This window comes from Carettochelys insculpta, chromosome 1 (genome assembly GCF_033958435.1).
Source record: "Carettochelys insculpta isolate YL-2023 chromosome 1, ASM3395843v1, whole genome shotgun sequence".
In the NCBI taxonomy this organism is placed as follows: domain Eukaryota; kingdom Metazoa; phylum Chordata; order Testudines; family Carettochelyidae; genus Carettochelys; species Carettochelys insculpta.
The window spans coordinates 103,078,814-103,104,024 of record NC_134137.1 but is presented as its reverse complement, the minus strand read 5'-3'; the positions used below and the strand labels follow the sequence as shown (position 1 = coordinate 103,104,024).

The 25,211-nt window shown below is 41.9% G+C and overlaps 1 protein-coding gene across 1 annotated transcript in view; it reads right to left on the bottom strand.

Annotated features, from left to right (window-relative positions):
• Positions 1–401: 401 nt before the first annotated feature.
• GPC5 (glypican 5) overlaps positions 402–25,211 on the bottom strand; it is a 1,026,336-nt gene continuing 1,001,526 nt past the window's right edge. The window contains exon 8 of the mRNA XM_074983055.1: positions 402–559. Within this exon, the coding sequence (XP_074839156.1) occupies positions 402–559 (158 nt within the window). The remainder of the gene's footprint in view (positions 560–25,211) is intronic.

The following is a 25,211-nucleotide window of genomic DNA, read 5'->3' as shown; positions in this document are numbered from 1 at the left end:
TTTTATGCATTTACTCATGAGATGTGCAAATTCTAGGTTTCATGTCTTACTGGAGGCATTTTTCTGTAAAGAGAAAGAAGACTGTATTTTCAAGTACAACAATGCTGAGAAGTTGAAACAAGTCTCTCCTTTTTAAAAATACCTCAGAATTCAGCAAGTTCAACATACTGTCACTATGTCTGTAACATATAATATTCAAAAAGAAATATGATTTTCCTTAGCTATACAGGTGTTAAAAAATAACCCTAAGAAATATATTACACAAGGAAACTATTTTTTCAGTGTCCTGATCTAGGATCTGGCTAGCATAAATATTGCTACAATCTGTCTCTTATTCCAGGCTCGTGTGGGAGACAAAACAGACCACAATGAGATGCATATAGCAAGACAGAGTTGCACGTTTACCAAAGACTGAGAAGTAATGTTACCACACTAATCAGTGTAAATGTCATATAGGCTGCCATTCCTGTACATCCTGCTCCAGTTGTGTCTAAAGTGCTGCCACCGTCTGTTTGATGGATTTGCTTTACGTCACTGAGGTTTGTCTTGTCTGGCATCCCTGCTGAGACAAATAAGAAAATGCAAGATGATGCATGCTTTCCTACTACTGGCAACATGATGCAGCTAGGACAAATTTAAATATACAGAGCACACAGACTGTCACAGTTTGGTTTCTATTTCTTTATGTTACTGCCAAATTCAAAACTGTTTGTAATTGCATCTAGAAACACATGTCACACTCCATGGCAGTTTATCTTTGAAAGTAATTCACAGATTTACCAGTATGGGACAGAGCAGTTGTAGTTGAAATATAAATAAGCAAATATTCACAGGCTGAAGTGAACAGTGTGTGAGGCCCAGGAGTCAACTACTTTCAGCTTAAATTTGGAAGAAGATGGAAATAATTTGATTACAACTTCCAGATGTATGAATCCAGAATTTAAATGAAAGCAAGGTGGTGGGTTTTAGGACCTCCATGTTAGCAAAGAGAAAAATAAACCTCAGAACAGAAATCACTTTCTAAGACATAATAGTAAAAAGAGCAGACTCTTATTCACCTATGGGCAAAAATTTTTGAACGTGGGAACATATATAAGAAGTTTTCTTCCACCCTGCCTGCATATAAAACAAGGCTATTGCACTCATCCATTACAGCTCCAATACCTGGTTCAATAATCAGAAGCAGAAGAGTCACACTGAGCTATAACAGCATTGTCATTTGCTTTTTATTTTGCGTGCATACTTCTGAGTTAACTGTCTTATCCTGTACAATAACTTGTGGCATGCCACTATCAGTCAAAATTAACAAGTCTAAATTCAATACTATTACATACAACACATATTGACGTTGTAATTACACTGAGACTGAAAAAGGTTTAATATAAAGCAAAGTCAATATTTATGTAATTAGGTCAATACATATATAATTCAGAAGGTAAGCTCTACTGAACTGGAACAGGGGCTTTTTAAAGACGCTTAGCTCTAGTGTTCTGATGTATTGATTCTACAGTCTGAGATCCTGCATTATTATTCATTTCTTAAATTTTATTTCACCTTCTGCATCATTAGTAAAAATTAATAAGCTCATGAGTCTATTGCACTTTTAGGGCCTTTGACGGAGTATGAATATTTTAGTCACAGCTTTATACATGCTGTTAAGCTAGAATTTAACCAAAACCTGGGGTAGCTCTCTGCAACTTCCTTATTTTTCAGTGTGGTTATTTTTTTTTAATTTTAGTGCTGAAAAAACCCTTTTCTCCTGCGTGTTGCCTGAAAGGTGCTCTTTGTAAACTTATTGTATGTACTCAAATCTATTTCCTGTAACTCTGAAAAAAACGTGCAAAGGAAGTGTAGGTCTAAGCAAACCATGTTGTTTCTAAAACCTGCTAGTATGTGTTTGTCTTCGTTGCTGTGGCCCTCAAGACAGGAGAGAGGACTGCTATTTTTTGTGGGTATTTTCCATCAATTGTGATTGCCTGGAATTTGTGAGTATTTGCACCACATGTGCAAGTGGGCAAACATGGAAGTCTAATAATAATAGGAATCATTCTCTGGCTGTGTCTACGCTACATTCCCCTTTCGAAAGAGGAATGCAAATGAGTGAGATCAGAAATGCAAATGATTTACAGATTTACATACATGATTACATGCAGATTTACATATCTCAGGACTTATTTGCATATTCTCGTGCAATCTTGCTTCTGAAAGAGACTGCTTTTGAAACAAAAACAGCCATGGAGATGGAGTTCCTTCAAAAACAAACCCCGTTTTTGAAAGAACCCTTCTTTCTGTAACAAAATAGGAAAATGGGGTTCTGTCACCCAACCCCCCCTTGTGAACAGCCCTTTATCCCTGACAAAAATGAGGTAATAGACTAGTAATTGCTTTAGGCTGAACAGTAGAGGTGTTGAAATGCATTCATGAGGGATATTTAGGTATAGAAATATGTAAAAGCATAGCACAAAAGTGACTCTGATTTTGCCACAAATGAATCCAAATACAGAGAACTATAAAAAAGAATATGAAGTGTTAAAAATACGGAAATGTCATAACCTGTGATGTGCATTCAAAGTAGTCCAAAGTAGTTTTAAAAACATATTAACAGCTATACTGTGTCATACCAATGGTCCATCTAGCCAAGTATTCTGTCTTTTGACAATTGTCAATGTCAGCTACTTTATAGAAAGTGAAGAGAATTGGCAATCACTGGGTAATCCATTCACTGTCATCCACTCCCAGCTTCTGAGATTTACTTGAATATAAAGGGCATGCATATGATATAGGTATTGGTTATTGTCACTTTTCTTGAAATATCTATACTAGAAAATGCGCTAAACAATCATTAGTAAAATTAAATCAATTTCTGCAAGGTATGATATTTCCAATATAGTAGTGACGAATAATGGATCTCAATTTTACTTTCAAGGCTAAGAAGTTTAAAAAAATTCCCAAAGCATATGATTTCAAATATGTTATATCAAATCCAGACTAGCCAAAATCTAATAGTCAGTTGAAAGAAGTGTTAAAATAGTGAAAAAGATTACTAACAAAAGCTGAAGAAATCAATACTAATTTATATTTGGTGTTATTATGACAAGGTTTATCACCTCTACAATTGTGATTTAACAGAAAAGATTAGAAACACTAAATTCACCACCTTCCTTCCCATTTGTAGAGAAAAGGAAAAGAATAAACATAAACCTCAGTGACATTTGTGTAAAAGAATTGTTATGGTAGAACAGGGGTCAACAACTTTTCCAATGCGGAGTGCTGAAGTTTGACCTTTTGACTTCCTTGTATTGTCTGAGTGCAGGTGATACATTTTAAAGTCACTAATAGTCCTATTTACAACAGCTTCTTTAGTAAACAAATTAAGGTGCAGAGCTTTATCATTTAGGGGGTGGTTAGTAGCAGTAGCTGGTGTTTTGTTAATCCAGAGGTGGCAGGGCTTTAAGCAAGCTCCAGGCTGCATGGGGGAGGAGAGGTGGGACTGAGCTCCCACCTTGCGTGCCAATGGAAATCATCTCACGTGCCACTCTTAGCACCTGTGGTGGGGGTTGCTGACCCCTGTGCTAGAAGATCACATGAAATACCTTTGTGGAAAGTTAATGGAATTGTAGGTATCTATAAGGATAGGAAGTGGGCTCAGAAGTTAAAAGTAAAAGAAGAGGTGGTATCTCAGCCTAATGGCATCATGACTAATAATGGCAAAGCGTATACAGAAATTCAGAGACATTTGCAATTACCACCTGCAACTTAAAGAAGAAATGGCAAGGTATAGCAACAAGTACAGTAAGAAAATCAAAATCATATGATTCCTCCAATAAGAACAACTTTAGTAACACAAATAATATGGAAATTAGATGGTTATTGTGTAACAGGAGTCCTGCCATAGCTGTGGAGAACATAGATAGATAGATTTGTTCTAAAAACAAATAAAAGAAAGGTGATGTGGTGTTAACTGTGGCTTCAGAAGAATGAGTAGAATCTTCAGGGTGGGGAAACTAACAGTGGGAGGAGGCAGTTTCTTTTAGATTAGACTGATAGGTTGATGTGAGTTAAGATGGTCTGTGTATGTTAACTATGCATAACAGGATTGGGGAATTTATGGCCCATGGGCAGGACCAGGCTCTGGCTTAACATTGATCTGGCACACTTTGAGGCTTTGGGTTTCCAAGCTCTGTATATACGGGGAAAGAAGGGCCAGGTTAATAAAAGGGCTTTTAGGGGCTGCAGCTGGGGGCCGTGGGATCAAAACTAAAGGCCTTTGTATATGCAGGATCTTTACATGCTTATTGCATTAAGACTATTGTATTTTTGTATGTTAGATGTTTTGTACAGTCTGTGTTTTTTTGTTTTTTGTTTTTTTTAAAAATTTTGTTGGGCTGTTTTGCTGAATGTAATTCTGTTATGTTTTTTTATGTTTTATGCATTCGTTCTTCATTAACTAAATTTCCTGGAATGACTTACCTATTTGAAATAAATACTGTTTCTGTTTTCAAAGAATTTCTGCTTGTATATCTATCCTAGAGTGGAAGGCTGCCTCTGTGTCCTTTTTGAGGTTAGCAAGACTTGTGTGCTCTGGGGAGCCCTCTGTATAACAAAGACAAAGCAAGGCTGCCAAGTTTCACACATTTCTGTACTCACCAACATCTGTGAAAACCAGATAGCTGTTGAAGTGGAAAATATTTTTTCTAATCTGTTCTAGTAATAATTAACCAACCAAAGCATTTCACAGAGCTCTGTGATACCTATTACAGCTAAGTGTCTCAATTGGGAACAGCAACTCTGTATGTTTCTGTCATCTCCAGCCTCTTTCCAAAGGTTTTGCCTGTGTGTATTTTTAAGGCTTGTGAAAGGTGACAGGATTGGCAGTTCTGAAGGCTGAACTGTTCTATTTATCCACAGAACAGCACATCAGCAAGGTAACAACAATCAGTAACATGTCTTAGCCCTGACCTGGAAGGGCAAACCCTAGTGACACTTCACTTGTTCATTCAATCCTGAGCCTCCCTTCTGAGATTGTCAACAGCATTACAGTCAGCACCAATAGCTTGTTTGCTGTTACTTGGCTAAAGGGAACTGGACGGAGATTACCAAATTGATTTTAAATACATCGTTCAGCAATAGCAACTGGGTTCATGATCAGCCTAGGCAGGTTTGGAGCTGACCAAACCTCATTCTTACATTCATAGCAACATACATACTTTTACATCAGAACACTTGACACTCTGCTATGTGAGGTATGCTGAATCACATATACTGGAGGTCAGAAGATTCTTCAAGTTAAAATGAGGTTGTCAGGTGTGTTTCCATCTGTCATTTTCAGAGAATCCAATTAGCTTTGAGGAGGAGGAAAGGGAACTCTCCTGCTGGATAGTGCCCTCCCTGCCACATGCTAGACACAGCAGTTATCAAACTCTGGATCAGGACCCCAATATGGGTCAGGACCCCGTTTTACTGGTGTCGCAGAAGCTGGTGTTACACTTGGTAGTGCTCGAGACTGAATCTGAAGCCCATGTCCCACTACCCTTCGTGATGGGGCTCACAGTTACAGGTCTCCATCCTGCTGCAGCTCTGACTTCTCTGCCTGTGGTAGTGGGGTTTGGTATTTGGTTTTAAGCTCCTGCCACTGCGAGGAATTGGGAGGGGGGAGAGGCTTAGGTGGGGTAAGGGTGGGCTTTGTTTCCTCCTTTGTTGTCAGAAGAGGGTCATGGCACAGTGAAGATTGAGAATCTTTGTTGTAGAAGATCCATATATACCTTTGACAATGCACATATTTTATGTGTCTCAATTATGATTCTTGTTGTTTCCTGAATTCATTAAATTAAATTTATGAGTTGGAACATCCCAAATCATAAATAAAGACAATTCCTGCAGATATATTGGGCCTCTTTTTAGGAGGAATTTGAAGAGAGGGGCTGTGTGCTTGAGAAATGGAAAATCTTATAGCATATGACTCTTGCAACATGCCGCTTTTATACAGAGTTCTAGCTGAAGTTCAGTGTATGATTTAATACATAGATATATGTCATAGAAAGCATACCTTTTTTCTGTACATGTTGTGAGTATTACGCCCGGCTTCCCACTGCTGTAGGGCAATTGGCTTATGAATAAAAATATGCATGACTCAAAGACACTCTGGACAAAATACCTCCTGCAACATGTCAATTTTAACGTTATAATCCTCTGAATGTGTACGTCTGTTTTTGTGCAAGTATTATTTTTGCGTGTGAAGTTAGAAACATGAACTGTGGGTCTGCTTATAATTGTCAATGTGCTAATGAAAGCCTTCACTGATTTTCCTGAAACTGAATGGCTCAATGATCAAATCAACAACCTGAAAATAGTCTTGTTTGCTCTGCAAGCCCAAACTGTTGTTGGTTGTAGAAAGACATGTGACCCGGCAGACCCTCTGATGCTTTATCCTATCTGATACTTTTTCATTGAAGGTAAAAAAAATGTGAACTGGGCACAAAGAATTCCCACTTTGGATAAAAGAGATATGAGATGGGCAAACAATAGGAGCATTGTCAGAGGCCCAGAAACTCCCCTCTCACCACCTAAGATGCCTGCTGGAAATGTCTAAGACTGAACAGGGTGAAGGACTGGGCCCAAGCTAGGAGGCTTCTTAGCTTATGACAGAGATGTCTAGAAGAAGTTTTTACATCAAGAATTTACATGTAACAATTTATTTAGTGGATTAAGATTAGCAGGAATTTTTTGTTTAATTTACTTTAATCTAACTGTTTTCAATTGCAATACTTAAACCCTACCTTTGGTACTTAAAAATATGCTTATTTATTTTCAAATCCAAAGAAAATAATTGTTACTTTTTGTTGGTGGGGAGCAACCACTGTGCATAGTTCCCTTTCTTTGATAAAAGGGCAGACCCTATGAACTTGCTCTTTGTAGAAATTTTACACAGAGTCAGACAGATTTGTTTGGGGTTTTAGACCCTTTTTGGGTGGGGGGTTGATTTCCTGGGAGCTGAGCCATTAAAGCTTTGCCCTCCCAGAGCTAAATTGGTTCAGGATTAGTGTTGCTCTTCAGGGAGGTGCTTACCCAATATCTGTGCCCTTGCCGGGGAAGACCAGAGCTTCTGGCCCAGCAGGATAGTGGGGTGGGGAGCCCAGAGAGCAGGGAAGTGGATATCAGTGGCTTAATCAGCACACCAGGGGACAACTCCAAGGAGATATCTGTGATTCTCACACCTCTGGGGTGTGAAGAACAGTGCCAGCAATTGTAGAAATATACCAGGATTTGAAAGAAGGGTCATTATGAAACTGATAAGGAGAATGGGAGAATGTATGGGGTTTGGATAGTGGATTTATGATTGTGCTACAGCAAAATAGTGTAGGATGCAGCTATGATGACTGTGGCATTTGAAAAAGAAGAGCTGTATGAAAGGAAGAATATCATGAGGAAACAGCATTAACTTGGACAGGACTTCTGAGTGTATAGGGTGAATGGGGAATGTAGAGTGTGTGGGGAGTTGAATACAGATATGTGGATGCAGCTCTTAAATGGATGTAAGAAATTACAGGTAAGGGAAGCAGGAGAGGGGTGTGGTGGTAGAGATTCTGAGGAATACTGATAGCGGGACATCTGTAATAACAAAAAAGGACACATTACCTTTATAAAGTTTATGATTCATACATTGCTTAATAGAGTTCTGGTTGATAACTTTATACCGTAAATACAAAATGAATAAAGTTAAGATAATCTATTAGGGACATATCATGTCCCCTTGATACTTTTAGGGGAGAATGAGCCGAGTACCACAAAACACCAAAAGTGCCTAAATTTTACCACAGTGCAGATTAGAACTAGCAGAGCTCTTCCTCTAATCTCATGGGGACCTTCCATGTGAAGATCATGCAACAGAGCCTCAGTGGTAATGAAAACGTAGCTTACAGGAGGGTGCATGGCTGTGAAAAAGCCACACTGTGTAACTTACTGGATAAACTGCTAATTCCCAGAGGTCCCTATTGTATCATTTTAGGAGTTAGGGAATAACACTAATATAGAAGTATGGACGACATGATTTGTGTAAGATTGGAGCAGAGACAGCTGTGAGGCTATGCTGAGACAGGTGATATAATAACATAAGAACAGCCGTACTAGGTCAGCCCAAGGTCCATCTAGTCAGTATCCTGAATTCCAACAGTGGCCAATGTCAGGTGCCTCAGAGAAACGGAATAGACAGAACACCTAATCATCAAGTGATTCATCCCCTTTTGCTCATTCTGTCAGGTACATTGACGTGCGTATCTGAATTCTGGGAAGCAATGTGGTTCCTTGAGACACAATACAATCTATAGCATCAAATGGAACAGAGCACCAATTCATGAGACCCTATGAGCTTGTCTACATTAGCTCCCCTTCAAAGGGTGCATGTAAATGAGCTCAATTGTAGAATATACAGCACCTCATTAGCATAATTCACAGTGTGCAAATTTTGAAGTTTGTTCAGTGGGAATTATGCTAATGAGGTGCTGCATATGCAGTGCAGCACTTCATTGCTATTCTGATTGGGCTCATTTACATGCCTTCTTCGAAGGAGGGGGCTAATGTAGACAATTCCTATGTGAATAAGCACCTATCTCCAAGGTGCAATCGGGCATTTACTGAATAAGTTAAAAGGGAGGGAATTCAGGTGCCAGAGTTTACTGTGTTTATACAAGTTATACAACAAATGTCTTTGTATTTTTGTGACAATTTACTTTAAAAGAAGTGTCAATAGTGGATGACTGTGCTGAGAAATGAGAAATTTACATAGTATACAATGTGGCCCTGGTTTACTTTGTTTAGGAAGGAGAAATTAAGTAGGTAATCTTTAGTGTATAAAGAACTGTCAAAATCACAAGATGCTTTGGCTTTAGGCCCTAATATTGAAGAAAAATCAATTATCCAGCAATCACCCATGGGTTTCTTTACAGGAGTTATAAATCAGTTCATTCAACTTAATTTCCTCATATTTTAAACTCATTGTCTACGGTTACACTACAACAATCTTTCAACAGAACTCACCGTTGAAAGAGATTTCCCAGCAAAATTTCTGTCCACAGAGTGTAGCCACAGAATAAAGCCAATTGGAAGTGCACTCCACTCTGTCGACAGAGTGGCCAGACTGACTGGGCACTCTCTCAAACAAACAGGCACCTGGCTGCCCATTGTTCTGGATGCCCTGTCTGTCAAGAGAAGCCACCTCCCCTTCCCCTCCCCCAAGCATCCACACAGCTTTTTTTGTTGACAGAATCTGTCAACAGCAGTATTATGCCTCATGGGGGAGATGGAGAATGCTGCTCGTGAAAGTTCTGAGTCTGTCAACAAACTGTTGCCAAAATGCATTTGTGTGTGGAGGTTCCACCATTTTTCTTGTCAAAACCCAGGTTTTCTCCGCAAAACTTTCTAGTATAACCATAGCCATTGTTTCTTCACTGGAGTTGTTTTAGCTAAGATGATACATGACAAAAGAAAGTTAAGTGAAAAGTCAAAAATGGTAAGGGGCAAAAACAGAATCCTTATGATTTATTTGGAGGACATGGGACTTTTTCATCATGAACTCTGTTGTTTATATAAGCAGGTATGCCATCTCTGTCATAGGAAACTGAAACTAAAAGTCTTTAAAGAAAAAATGTTTTCCATCTATGTCCCTTTGTGCCATTCTTTGTGTTAAAATCTAAAATCTCTTCTTGAGATAGACTGGAATAAAAATAGCTTGGAAGTAAAACATAGAGGCGGCATCTAGGTTCAGTCTGGCTGCTGGCAGTGTGATGCAAATGAGGGCTCATGAAATTGCAAAAAAAAATCAGAGATAAAGGGCTGGCAACAGAGGGGGTTTTTGCTGGCAAAACCAAGTCTACACTGCTTGTTTTCTGCCATGACTATGCAAATAAGCCATGCCAATATGCAAATGAACATCCATTTTGCAATTTTGTAAGCCCTCATTTGCATCATGCTGCAGGCAGCTAGACTGCATCTAGACACGGCCATAAGGAAAAACAGATTCCTGGTCTTTTCTTTTGTGGCTGCGTCTACACTACATTCTCCTTTCGAGACAGGAATGCAACCAAGAGAATATGCAAATAAGGCCTGAGAATAGTATGCACATGCAGCACAGCACTTCATTAATAAACTGCCAACACCCTACTTACCATCCTCCCATTGAAGGAGGGTGGTAGTGTAGGCAAGCCCTAAAAGTAACTGGTACCAAGTTCTTCAAAGTAAGGGGAAAGAAAATAGTGTATAGAATTTGGAATACCCAGCTCACTGGGAAAGTTTTCTCCCTACTTCTCTCAGTCAGCATTTATGACCCCATGCCTGAGGATATATATTTCCCTCTTTAAAAACACAAAAACCAAAAAAACAGAGTTTTGAATGTTTTCTTTATGCTGATAAATGCTTAATAATATCACTCCATCCTCTGCTCAACAAGGAAACAATAAAAAAGTCTTAAACAGAAAACATTATCAAGCTGAAACTTAACTTATTTCTTCCCATTTTCATTGTCAGGGATTTTTCCATCCCTCAGGCATTATTGCCCCTATGGGTCAGGGGAAACAGGCCTCTGGCCATTTAACAACATTACAGGTACAGGTATAAACCAAAAACCCCATAGGCTGCCTTTAGCAGCCCCTTGTAATGGTCTCCCTGAGTCAGTTGGTTTCCCTGGTAACCCTGAACTCATACACGCTTCAGACCTAGGCCTCTGATTGGACATTGGCGAAAACCCTCTAGAAACTTCCATAACCTGGAGGACCTGATTGAAAACCAGGGACAAACTCATAAATATTCAAATAGAATCATGAATTAAACATAAGAACACTAAATAAAAGGCTGCGCAGCACAGCCCTCGGAGTCAGTCTCTGGGGTCTGGCTGCGGGTGAAGAGCTCCTGCTTTGCGAAGAGCTCCTGCTTTGTGAAGAACTCCTGCTTTGCGAAGAGCTCCCGACTGGCCTAGTGCCAGCCCCTATTTCCTAAAAGAGCTTTTGGGGTCATAAATAGGCAAAGGGCAAGGCAGTCGGGTGGCGAACTGGCCTCGCCTTAGTGGTGAGGTACTGCGTACCTGACAAGCCAAACCCAGGGCCTGCTTCCCGGCGGCAGGGAAGCCTCTGTGGAGCGGCAGCCGAGCGTCGAACTGGCCTGCCTTGGCAGGTACTGCGCACTCGGCTGCTTAACCCAGAGGCCGCCATCTTGCCTTCCCCGAGCAACACCATCGCTCTCACTGTTCCGCGACATCACCGCACCTGATTGGACAACCGGACATGACCACCGCACCTGATTGGACCACCGGACACGACCATAAAACCTGACTGGACCATTGCTACTGGACACGTAATATCCCTACGAGCCCTGGGTATAGCTTGGGGTACTGTCACCGGTATCTAAAACTCTTTCAGATAATTCAAATCCTGAGGGGACTTAGAAAAACTGTAGCTCAGGCCGTGGTCCTACAGGGCCAAATAAGGGCTACGTATCGCTTTAACCCCGGAGCTGAAATTGTTCGCTCCAGTTGCGCATTTGGTTAATAAGCCCCATAGTCAGGGTTTAAGTGGTTAAATGTTAATTGTAGAGGCCTAACCTCTCAATTTCCCCTTCTTCGTTTCCCAAGTTCTGATTCCCTTTGTCTATTTTCGTCCTCCAAACCCCACTGGGAAGTCCCACATTTGTTAACCCAGCTTGGAAGAGACCTTGACAGGCTGGACCTTAAGGTCTCCAATAGGGTGGCTCGGCTAACCACCCAGCGTCTAAAGGGAAAAGGCCATTCTGCCTCCCCTTGCTCGGAGGAAAAAATTTATCTCAACTCTTTAAAGTCTTAAGGCTCTCTTTAACCATTTTACCTTTCTGTTCAATAAGAAAACCCCACATAGACTCCCTACATGGATTCCCTGTTATTGGTTAGTGTAAGTGTTTAAACAATATACTCCTATAGAGATAATAAGGTTCAGTTAAAGTTATTGCTAATATTTCTTCTAATGTTATAATGAATTGTTGCATGGGTTTATTTTATATGTTATTTTGCTTGTTTGCATGTTGGTGTTTTTGTTAATAAAAGCGGTTGTGGTTTATTCAATCTCCCTCTTCTCGTCTCACCCTTTCCTCCTTCGAGCGAATTAGCCTCCTGCCCGCCAGGGAAGTGGGCACCCCTCCAGCCTCCCCCGTCTACTACAGCGCAAAGTCAGTGCGTAATTCTCTAAACCCCCTGCTGGAGGTGGGTGGGGTTAGCCTGCAGAGCAGCGGAGTGGCCTCCGCCTGCCGTCGGTCCTCTGCCGTCTCCTCTCTACCCTCGTCCAGGGCCCCGTGGGGATCCGAACGGTATGCTGGTGCGGGATCAGTGGGGTTGTTGCCCACGATTCTGCTCGCACTGACACTCATGAGCTAATTTTTCATTACTTAGGCTCAGTAGTCTTAGAAAATACCCATTTAAAAATGTAAAAAGGTGGTTATTACATTGACAATGATCTCACATTTAACAAAAATAATGTCAGCAACTACTTCTCTTCTTCAAGTGCCATGCCAACTGGCGTAGGCAATCATGGCCCTCCACCCCATCTATTCTGAGTGCTTTCTAGCATTATTACAGTGCTTCCGCACTGTAATCAGGAAGTAACATTATCACATAATTTCTCTCGCTGACTACCCCAACCCACTTACCATCTAATTTCCTCATCATTACTAGGTGTTCAAGTCCTAATTTCTTCATTATACGTCCTATAAATTTTGCTTGTCTTTTCCTTGTTCTCACTAGCAACGATCTCCTACACCATGCTTCAATCAAAATGGACTCATTAGTTGTCTTAGCTGTGCATGGAATATGCACCATCCTCCTATAAAACCACATTTCTGTGGCTTCAATGGACTTTTCAACTTGCTTGCTGATTGTCCACGTTTCAGACCCATGTAATAATATTGGCTCAATATAACACGGTAAAACTCTTTTACTAACTTCTAATGATAATGACTTGTTAGTGAGGATACTCCTCATTCTCTGGAATGCAGACTTCACTTGTGGAATTCTGCATTTAACTTCCATTGTACACCTACCATCTGATGTGATATAACACCCCAAGTATTTAAATTTAGTCACCTGATGTATAACTATCCCGTTCACACTTATGTCGCACCTTGGCATAACTTTGCTTTTAGTTATTACCATTGATTCCATTTTTGCAAGGTTTAATTTAAGTCCCTTCAGCTCACTTTCCCTATTAACTACATTGACTAATACTTGAAGATCCCTTTCATTTTCTGCAATTAAAACTATATCATCAGCATATTGAAGATTATTTAAGTTGAATCCACCAATATTTAACTCAGGAAGATCCTCTATTTTTTTGCATAATCCTTTCACTATACAAATTAAAAAGCTCTGGCAAAAAACCACAACACTGTCTAACCCCCACTTTTTTATTTTCCTCAGGAAGCGTCGGCTCCACTGGCTTGGCCACGTCCACAGGATGAATGATGGAAGGATTCCAAAAGATATCCTGTATGGTGAGCTAGCCTCTGGCAAAAGACCTCCCGGATGCCCCCAGTTGCGCTACAAAGATGTCTGCAAGAGAGACCTCAGAGAGGTAGACATCGAGCTGGACAACTGGGAAAAACTAGCAGACGACCGCAGCAGGTGGAGGCAGGGGTTACACAAGGGCCTTCAGAAGGGTGAGATGAAGATCAGACAGCTAGCAGAGGAGAAGTGAGAGCACAGAAAGCACAATAAGGACTTGCCAGACATCCACTACATCTGCAAGAGATGCAACAAGGACTGTCATTCTCATGTGGGTCTTCATAGTCACAATAGATGCTGTAAATGAAGTCCTCAACTGAAACTTTAAAGGGCGTCATCCATAGTCTATGCAGACTGAAGGATGCCTACTACTATGTAATCACTTAGTTCACCACCCATTCTTACAGCAGCTGTTTGATTCCCAGTTATTGATAAATCCCTTACATCTATGTCCAGTTCCTGTAACATTTTTATCATTTCATTGTGCTTTACCCTATCGAATGCTTTCTCAAAGTCTATAAAGCATAAATGTATGATCTTTTATACTTCCAATGCTCTTTCTACTGATGACCGTAAGATGTAAATAGCATTGGTAGTACCTTTATCTTCTACAAAGTCACACTGTTCTTCAGAGATAACTGATTTTATCCTATTTCGTGCCCTATTTCTGAGGATTTTTAAGAGTAGTTTGATAATGTGGCTCATGGGACTTATTGTCCTATGTTGCTCATGTTCAGTAGCCCCTGGTTTCCTAGGTAAAGCAACAAAAACTGACTTTGATAAGTCCACTGGAAAATTGTATATTTCATTTAAAAGTTTTGTAACTACATCAATACCAAAGTCTTCTAATGCTGCAATCATTTCACTCGTAATACTGTCTGGTCCAGGTGTCTTGCCTCTTTTCATGCTTTTTAAAGCTTTTATTACTTCTTCCTGAAGTATCTGTGGACCATCTGCAATCTTACCCAAGATGAACTTTTCAGGTCTTACATCATTGTATAGTTCTCTTATGTATTCTGACCATCTACCTAGAATATCCAATTTCTCTATTAATATCTTGCCGTCTTTTGATATCAACAGCCAGATGATGAGCATGATCTTTCTCCTATTACCTCCTGGATGCACTTATGCATCTCTTTTGTACTGCTTCTATGCTGCTGTTCTGTTATCTTGCACAGCTCATTTAGCCAAATCTCCTTTGCAATATTACATTTTAACACTATTTCCTTATTCAATTTTTCATATTTGTTTGTTTTCCTCTTATTTAATCTCCTCTTGTCCATTAACTGCAAAATTTCTTCCATCATCCATTTCTTCTTTGTGTCTCTTTTCTTTATTGGTATGCCGTCTACTGCAGCGGCCTTAACTGAATCCCTCAGTGCTTCCCATTGTTTTTTGACATCACTTATGTCTCCTAAGGCACTAAACCTATTCTTAACAGCTATAATTAATTGCTCCTGAACTTCTATATTTGTTTGCAGTAACTTTAGATCCAGTTTTATGTTTCTCTCTGCTCTTCTGATTCTCTTTAACTTTGCGCTCAGCTTTGTTACCACCGGTAAATGATCACTATAGCAATCGGCACCCGGCATCGCTTTAGCTGGTATGAGAGCATTTCTGAATCTTTTATTTATCAAAATAAAATCAATTTGTTTTTTGACATTGGACTCCTCCATGACCACAACTTTCTTAGATGTTGCTTGAACCATATATTCCCTATGATCAAATTATGAATTCTCGCCCATTCTACTAGCCTTTCACCTCTCTCATTTTTACAACCTAGACCATGAGGCCCTGCAATATCCTGTGTTCTTTCGCATCCAACCGTGGCATTGAAATCTCCTTGAACAACTCCTATGTCACCTGACTTACAATAATTCTTTGCTTGCTCTACTTTTGCATAGAACATTTCTATGTCTTCTTCTGAGCGAGCTGTAGGTGAGGCGTAAACCTGAATTATATTCAAGTTAAAAGGCTTGCTTTCCACTTTTGCTAGCAGGACTCTATCAGATATTGTCTAATAAACTTTCAAGCCAGTCGCTTCTCCAGGACTTAAAATGACTCCTACACCTCTTCCATGTTTTTCTCCACCTGAATAAACTTCTTTATACCCATCTGAGTTCACTATTCCAGCTCCCTTCCACCTCATCTCGCAGAGCCCCATCACCCCATCTTCATTCTTTTCATTTCTTTCTTGATGTGTTCAAGTTTTCCGTTCACCAACAATGTTCTCACATTCCACGTAGCTATGTATAGGATGTTCGTTTGAGCTTTACATTTTGGTTTACTAACAATCACTTGACAACGGTCTGGTGTCACCTGTAGCACATGACATACCCTATCGGACAAGGATGTTTTGTAACCTCCCTTTCTGTTGCTCTCAGCAAATAAACAGTGATTTTGGGTCATAATGTACATGGGAATGATATGATGGTGTTTTCCCCCTGCCTTCCATCAGTTATCTTTGGTTGTCTCCGTTAGCCTTTGGTAAACCAATACCTTCCTGCAAGGCAGCAGGTTGAGTTGCATTTCGTCTGGCCTCTAACTTCAGACCTGTCCAGCATGGGTGGCCCTACCAGGAGATAAACTCCGAGCAGCATAGCTCATCGGGTCCTCAGGACATACAAGCTCTCTCACCACGCCAAGGTAGCAACTGATGAGAGAGAACTATGTCTCTACCTTGCTCATATGTGATATTTACTGCCAGAAATGCTAAGTTTGACTGTAATTCTTTTACCATAGATACTAGTATACAAATATGAATCCATATGAAGATATCAATTTAAGGGACAGAAAAGAAGTAATCCATGAGCTCTTATAGCTTGAGATAAAGCTAAATGGCTACGTTAACACTGCAGAGCTATTTTGGAATACCAAGGTATCCCAAAATAGCTACTCTGTGTCTATGAAATATGCCTGGTACCTCGAAATATTTTTTGAAATACTCAGCATGCTATTTCAACATCCCTCTACATTCATTTCAGAAGGAATAAGAAAAGCCTCAAAATAGTGCAATATTTTGACATTCGGTGCTATGTAAAAAGTGCCAAATGCCAAAATAGCCTATTTCAAAATTAACTCAAAATAGGATCTGTAAATTGCATTGCGTAAATTGTATATATTATTTTGAGTTAAAGGTGCAGTGTAAACGTAGCCTATATCTGCCATACACAAGTTCTATGTATTAGACATAGGCTACGTCTACACGTGAAGCCTACATCGAAGTAGCCTATTTCAATGTGGCGACATCGAAATAGGCTATTTCGATGAATAGCGTCTACACGTCCTCCAGGGCCAGCAATGTCGATGTTCAACTTCGACGTTGCTCAGCCCAACATCGAAATAGGTGCAGCGAGGGAACGTCTACACGCCAAAGTAGCACACATTGAAATAGGGATGCCAGGCACAGCTGCAGACAGGGTCACAGGGCGGACTAGCGCTTCCGGGGCAACAGCTAGCCGCTCCCTTAAAGGGCCCCTCCCAGACACACTCAGCCTGCACAGCACGCTGCCTGAGGAGCCATAGGCACACAGACCCTGGGTGCCGCAGTCATGGACCCCCAGCAGCAGCAGCAGCAGCAGCAGCAGCAGCAGCAGCTAGAGGTCCACCCAGCCCTCCCGGCAGGAGCAGGGCTTGCCCTGACCCATGCCATGTGGGAGGCAGCTGAGCACCTCCTTGCCCCAGGGGAGGAGCTGCCCCCAGGGCAGCAGGGCTCAACCCCTACCCCTGCAGCACCCCGCTCCACCCCCCGCCTCACACGCCGGCGGCTGTGGAGCTACCCCACCAGCACCGACTGGCGGGAGCGGCTGGTGCTTGGGGAGTGGGACGACGACCACTGGCTCAGGAACTTCAGGATGACCCGGCAGACATTCCTGGAGCTGTGCCAGTGGCTCACCCCCCCGCACTCAGGCACCAGGACACCGCCATGCGGCGTGCCCTCACAGTGCAGAAACGGGTCGGCATCGCTGTCTGGAAGCTGGCCACTCCAGACAGCTACCGATCCGTGGGCCAGCAGTTTGGTGTCGGAAAGGCCACCATCGGGGCTGTCTTCATGGAGGTAAGCGAACCCATGGGGGGAGGCCAGGGCAGGGGGGCCAGGGCAGGGGGGCCAGAGCAGGGCAGGGGGGCCAGAGTAGGGCAGGGGGGCCAGGGCAGGGCAGGGCAGGGCAGGGCAGGGGGGCCAGAGCAGGGGGGCCAGAGCAGGGCAGGGGGGCCAGGGCAGGGCAGGGCAGGGCAGGGCCACGCACACCCTGCTCACCCCTCATTGGTGCCGTCCCATGTGCTTTCTCTGCAGGTTGTGCGTGCCATCAACGCCATGCTCCTGCACAGGCTCGTGAGGCTGGGGGACCCAGATGCCACCATCGCCGCCTTTGCCACCCTGGGCTTCCCCAACTGCTTCGGGGCTCTGGATGGGACTCACATCTCCCAGCAGGAGATCCCTCTGGGGGACACCACCATGCCCTTCTGCGTCATCGCAGATGTGGCATACCCCCCAGCTGATGGCCGCCATGGAGGACCTGCCAATTTCGACGTTGCGGGACGCGGATCGTCTACACGGTCCCTACTTCGACGTTGAACGTCAAAGTAGGGCGCTATTCCGATCCCCTCATGGGGTTAGCGACTTCGACGTCTTGCCGCCTAACGTCGAAGTTAACTTCAAAATAGCGCCCGACGCGTGTAGCCGCGATGGGCGCTATTTCGAAGTTAGTGCCGCTACTTCGAAGTAGCGTGCACGTGTAGACACAGCTATAGAGTGTGATCTGTAACACACACGCACACACACACAATACACACCCAGGAATGCATAAGCAGTCTGCCTGTAATAAACTTAACTAAGACTGTAGAGTCAGTTCAGATATAGGCATGCATATGTGCAATACAGTTGACCAGGAAAATAGGTATCAGAGCCGACTTCCTAATCCCAACATTCACCATGCTCATAATTCTCCCTTGCTTACAAATGCCAGAGTAAATATCTCATCTTGAGATAGACTGGAACAAAACAATGTGCAATGAAGGTCATTAGATAGGGGTTGTTTTAGACAAAGGTGAGGGAGTGAATTTGAAAGTATGCCCTTCTTTTGAAGCTTGCCATAAACACTGCTAAGGAATCAATAATGGTTTCTCACACTAATGAGGGGAAGGTCCACAAAAATGCAGTCATCTATATTTAATGGGACTAAAATACAAGGGAAAAAAGGGACAGGAGTGCCACTTGGACTCAACGGAAGCCCATGGCTTTGCCAAAGTCTAGGGAGTCAACTGACACTGTGCAGTGGAAGTCTGCCTGGATGCATGAATAGGTAAGGCCAAGAATAATGGTCCAACAGTCAGTAAGAGCCAACCCTATGGCCAAGCTTGGGTTCCAGACTGACAAATGTCAGTAATATATTAGATAACTGTAGCATGGGAGAACTGTCTCAGCAAAAACCTAATTCAAATAAAAGAATATTACAATATGTCTGAGATCTGTGGCCATTCAGAGATTATCATCAGCTAGGTTCACAGCTATGGGAAAACTAATCATGAATCACATGACACTTGACTATAATAGTTGAACTGTGGTTGCCAGATCAATTCTTCTAGTGAAACACAGCTATTTTTGGGTACCTCAGGTGACCAGGAGGCCCTTAAATACTGACAAAAACACATGAAAAAAAGCAGAGAAATAAACACCAAGATAGTGTTGGTGGCTTATGTTGCTGAACAGGAGGGCTAATGCATTCAAACTCAAATAGATTATTCGGGACTGGGAGTGTGATTCATAATGAATTCCAGGAATCAAGCTAAGAGGTCACAGATTAATGAATCACAATGCTCAGATCAAAGTCAGGATGCAGTCTTCTGTAAAGTAGTGGAATAAGAGCATTTTTAGCACTCGCAGTCACTAACATATCTCTGAGTAGTTAGGAATCCAGAAGGACCCCAAGCCTGTGGAATGTCATCATGACTGAAGGCAAATTTCTTTAACTGACTTGCACTGTAGCATGTATTCGCATGCATTAGCATACATATGGAGCGGTAATTTTTGTCAAAGAACTATCCTTTCCCTACCAACATAAGCCTTCTGTCCTTTCTGAACTTTCTAGTGCTCCTGAGCTCTTAAATTCTATTGGACAAATTGAATCATGGAAGTTAGAAATAGATTTTTTCCTTACAAAGCATTCTCTAGTACTTTATCCAGACCTGTCGTAAGTGACAGAGTTTTCACTGATTTCCCTTGGGGAAACTATTGCACAGCCAGTATAATGTAGCATTTCTTAGTATGAAGATCTTTGGTGTGATAAAGCTAAGATCTATTTATGGATGATTTTGTTTGCTGATCTGTTGTCATTTTTTTATTCTCTATCTCTGTAGTAAACTATATGGTTGGCCATGGAGAATACCATTCTACAGTAAAATTGTTGCTGAATAAACTTCCTGAGAATGCTGTTTGTTCTTTTTAGAGGGAAACAGATTAGTCTTACTTAAAATACTCTTTTTTTTAGTTTAATGATGATTCTAAAAATTTACAAACATATTGGAACAAATCCAAGCACAAAAGGAATCTCAGGTTGAAACTAATCATGCCTACAGACAAAGGAATAACATTACTGCTAATGTTAATATCCAATTAAGCAGACTTTCTAATAACATTAGCTAGGAGACTTCTCCCTGGATAACCATATATTAGGAAATGAAGCCCACCCATGATGTCTAATTACACATATTTTCTCAAAGCTGTAGAAATGAGAAATAGAGTGTAACTAATGATTTTAAGATAAGTCTGGCAAGTTGTTTTATATAGTGAGAACAACAGACATTTAAACGCAGCTCTAGCATTTATAAGTTTTATTTTCCAATTCAGAGTATGTTTTGTTTCACACTGTAGATTAATAAACCAATGTATTTCCATTTAGAAAACAAAGCTTTTCTGAGCAACTGTAGCACAATGTCATAAATCATTTAATTCCATTTTCTTCACTCTTCTAGGAATTCAAAAGAGATAATTTTTGCTATGTGTATAGTATAGCTAACTTTGTGACTTTCCACTGCTGTATACATACTAATACTCATTGAGCTAATGTGGCTGTGAAAACACATGGTATATATGTAGGGACAGTAGCAGCATGGCTGAACCATGTCAAGCACATCTCCACTTGTTTCAGGCAGGTTTTTATTTAGCATGAATTACACAATTAAGGAAATCACACCCTTGGCTGGTAATGGAGACATAGCCCTTGCTTGCTGAAAAGAGATAAAATGTACTTTTTATACACAATGTGGAAAGCAAAGATTCATCACAAAGTAAAATGTTGTCCATCTTTGGGTTCATTTTGGATGCATAAATACAAATCCAGTTACAATGCAACTGCTGATAGTTGTGATTCAGTTTTGAGCTAAGGTGAGTTGACCTCTATCTAGCCACGTCTACATAGGCAGCCTCTGCCAACTGAGGTCACTGTTGACAGAACCTTGGCAGTACCTCTGTTGACAGACAGTATCTACATTCAAAAGCAGATTGAAAGAGCAAGCCGATCTGTTGACAGAGAGCAGCCAGATTGCCCAGCCCTCTCTTGACAGAATGGCTGAACAGAAACTATGCAAACAGGAATGCCCAGGGAACCGGAATTTCTGTCTATTGACAGAAGTGTCTACGCAGTCCCTTTGTTGAAAAAATACTGTCAACAGAGGCATTATACCTGATTAGAAACAGGAATAATGCTGACGAGCAAACTGTTGAGTTTCGTTGACAAACTCTTAACAGAGCACTTTAACTATGTAGATGCTTGGCAAGTTTTGTCAACAAAAGCCATTTTTGTCAACAGAAGGTGCCTGTGTAGACATGGCCTTGGTGAAAAACTCCCTATAAGCGCTAGGTAGTTGAATTATTACTACTCTTTTGTATTCTAACTCAGTATCGTTGCGCTCAATATCCATGACAAAAATTCTTGTAAAGCTTTGGTGCCTCAGAATTAGTACTGTCAGTGTTATCTATTTTAGGTGGTGAAATGCATCTTTATAAGCCTATTCACAACTGATGAGCTTTGTCCTTTTCCTATTAGCCTATGTAAAGACATTGCAATCACTGCAAAAGCCACCACAAAGCTTTGGTAATAGAGACAAAGTCCTATAAGTCAGCAACTTCCCCTGTTATTGCGGAAATAGACAAATTCTTTATTGTTCGAATTTTCCTTTCATCAGTAATATTTTCTCTCTTACTAATGGAATGCCCTATGTAAAGTCTGCCTTCTTAAACAGTTCACACTTGATTTGACTCAATTTTAAACTGCATGCTTTCAATTTATTAAAAGCCTATTGTAGAGGTTTACAGCCTAATCAATAATTTTGGTGCACACCAGAATATTATCTAAGGCTCAGAAATAAAGCTGAAGACGAAGCCCCAAGAACAGAATGCCCATATTTTCCCAAAGTAAAGTTTCCCAAACTGAATGAAGGCACAATGTTTTGTAATGTATTTTTGCAAAAATTTCAGAGGTAGCATATGTTGAATTTCCACAAGCTTTGACACACTGTCAGTATAATATTTTCATTTATTCATTTTGATTTGCCTACGTGCACTCTTTAAATCAAGGACAGAATATCATACCTTCCCAGAAAAGAAACCTCATGAGTCACTTTTGTGGGCCAGAGGCTAAAGCTCCTGGAAAGTGATGTCTAAAATTTGTTGTTCAATAATCCACCTAAAAGCCAGTATGCCTGTTTTTTATCATACGATTTATTTTGTATCAATTTATTTCACAAAAATGTCTAGTCCTCTCTTTTCATATGAGAAATTGGTGACTTTGATGGAGTGTTTCTGACTTCAATTTCATTTGTGCCAGTCCCAAACACTCTTCTCACCTGTGACAAATGTGGTGGTGCTGGATAATGAATAGTCATCTATATGCCAAAATGTATGGTGTGTTGCAATGTCAAGGAAAGATGCTAGTTCCAGCTCATAACCCTGCAGATGTAAGAACTCTGGTTGCAAGTCATTAAAACGGAATAAGTCTAACTGCCAAAAACATGGAACAAGCAAGATAAGGGCATTTTCTTTGGTGGGCTGCTTGGCTGAGACATTTGTTTACATTACAGAGTTTTGTCAACAGAAGTTATGCTGAGATACAACCACTGTTGTAAGTAAACTGCTGTTGCATGCCCATATTATGTGTCCTCTCTGTGTAGAGAGCATCCACATCAGCAGCCCTTGCATTGACATAGAGTACTGTAGATATCTGTCCTACTGTATAACTAGCCACTGTGTGCTGTGGGAAGGGTTGGCAATGACTCATCATCAGGTAGGGACAGCAACACTTGGTATAAGTTTCTTAATACCATTATTGAGTGGACATCCTAATAGCTTGTCGTAGCATATATGTAACCTATATCAGAGAGGTAGCTGTGTTAGTCTGTAGCTTTGAGAACAACAAGAAGTCTTGTGGCACCTTATAGACTAACAGATATTTTGGATATTTAGCCTGTAGAACATGTATGCTTTGAAATAATTTTCTTACATGCTTTGGTCCATTTGCCAATAAACCTATTTGTGAAATCAGAACCATCCAAACAAGAAGTGATGCAATGTTAGATTTGGTTTTAGTAAATAGTTTGGACATTATAGAAAAGCCAGTTGTATGAAATAACCTTGGGATTGAATGACCACAAATTGGTTCAGTTTAAATTAAATTAAATGCCCCCTGTTCGCTGCTCACCCCTTGTTTGCTGGGAGCTCCCTTCTTATAGGGAGAGCTCCCAGCTGGTCAGGCCTGGCTCAAAGCCTTGCCTCCAGTCTAATCAGCCCTTGAAGGCTCACCTGGCAGGGAACTCCCCCAATTCACACCTTGCAAACTGCTCTTCTCTGCACAGCACAAGCTCAGGTACCTAGCAGCTGATCAAGCTGCAGACAGACAGACATTCACCCACCAGCTCAGCACACAGCCCCCCAAATCCCACACTCACCCAAGCTCCTCTAGGACACTTTGCCCAGAGGCAAACTCCCTTCCCTGTTAGCTGCTGCCCCCTGTTCGCTGCTCCAGTCATTCCACGAAGACATGAGAGGAACCATCCAATATGACGGAGCATTATTGGATGCTTTCAGAATCAGGAGCAGCGTCAAACAAGGATGCGTGCTTGCTCCGACATTGTTCGGGATCTTCTTTGCACTCCTCCTGAAGCATTCCTTTGGATCTTCAACAGAGGGCATCTTGCTGCACACAAGATCTGATGGGAAACTGTTTAACCTTGCAAGGCTGAAAGCTAAGTCTAAGGTGCGGGAAGTCCTCATCAGAGATATGCTGTTCGCAGATGATGCTGCTGTAGTGTCTCACACAGAAGACCAGCTTCAAAAACTGCTGGATCAGTTCTCCAAAGCGTGCAAGGACTTTGGGTTTACCATCAGCCTAAAGAAGACAAACGTACCCGTTCAGGATGTTGCTGAATCCCCATCAATCAGCATTGACAACTATACGTTGGAGGTCGTCCATGAGGTCGTTTACCTCGGGTCCACCATCACTGACACCCTGTCGTTGGACACTGAGCTAAATAGGAGAATTGGAAAAGCAGCCACAACTCTGTCCAGATGCAGCAAAAGAGTGTGGAATAACAACAAGCTGTACACTCACACCAAAATGCAAGTCTACAGAGCCTGCATCCTCAGCACCCTCCTTTATGGCAGCAAGACTTGGACCCTGTATGCCCGCCAGGAAAAGAGGCTGAACGTCTTCCACTTGCGCTGCCTCAGGCGCATCCTTGGAATATCATGGAAGGACAGAGTGACCAACACTGCCATCCCCGAGCAAGCTGGAATCCCAACCATGCACACCCTCCTCAGGCAGCGTCGACTCCGCTGGCTTGGCCACGTCCACAGGATGAATGATGGAAGGATTCCAAAAGACATCCTGTATGGTGAGCTAGCCTCTGGCAAAAGACCTCCTGGACGCCCCCAGTTGCGCTACAAAGATGTCTGCAAGAGGGACCTCAGAGAGGTAGACATCGAGCTGGACAACTGGGAAGAACTAGCAGATGACCACAGCAGATGGAGGCAGGGGTTACACAAGGGCCTTCAGAAGGGTGAGATGAAGATCAGACAGCTAGCAGAGGAGAAGCGAGCACACAGAAAGCACAATAAGGACTTGCCAGACACCCACTACATCTGCAAGAGATGCAGCAAGGGCTGTCACTCTCGTGTGGGTCTTCATAGTCACAATAGACGCTGTAAATGAAGTCTTCAATTGAAACTTTAAAGGGCGCGATCCATAGTCTATGCAGACTGAAGGATGCCTACTACTAATACTACTAAATTAAATTAAACCAGAATCCAACTCAGGTCATCAACAAGGGCAGACTGGGAAATTAAGGGAATTGGTCAAAGAAATCTGGACTGAAGCAGTTAGGACTTTAATGCAGTGGCATCTTGGAATTTCTTTTAGCCTATTTTACAACATTTGGGCCGTGTCTACACGTGCCCCAAACTTCGAAATGGCCACGCAAATGGCCATTTTGAAGTTTACTAATGAAGCGCTGAAATGCATATTCAGCGCTTCATTAGCATGTGGGCGGCTGCGGCGCTTCGAAATTGACACGCCTTGCCGCCGCGCGGCGCGTCCAGACGGGGCTCCTTTTCAAAAGGACCCCGCCTACTTCGAAGTCCCCTTATTCCAATGAGCTGATGGGAATAAGGGGACTTTGAAGTAGGCGGGGTCCTTTCGAAAAGGAGCCC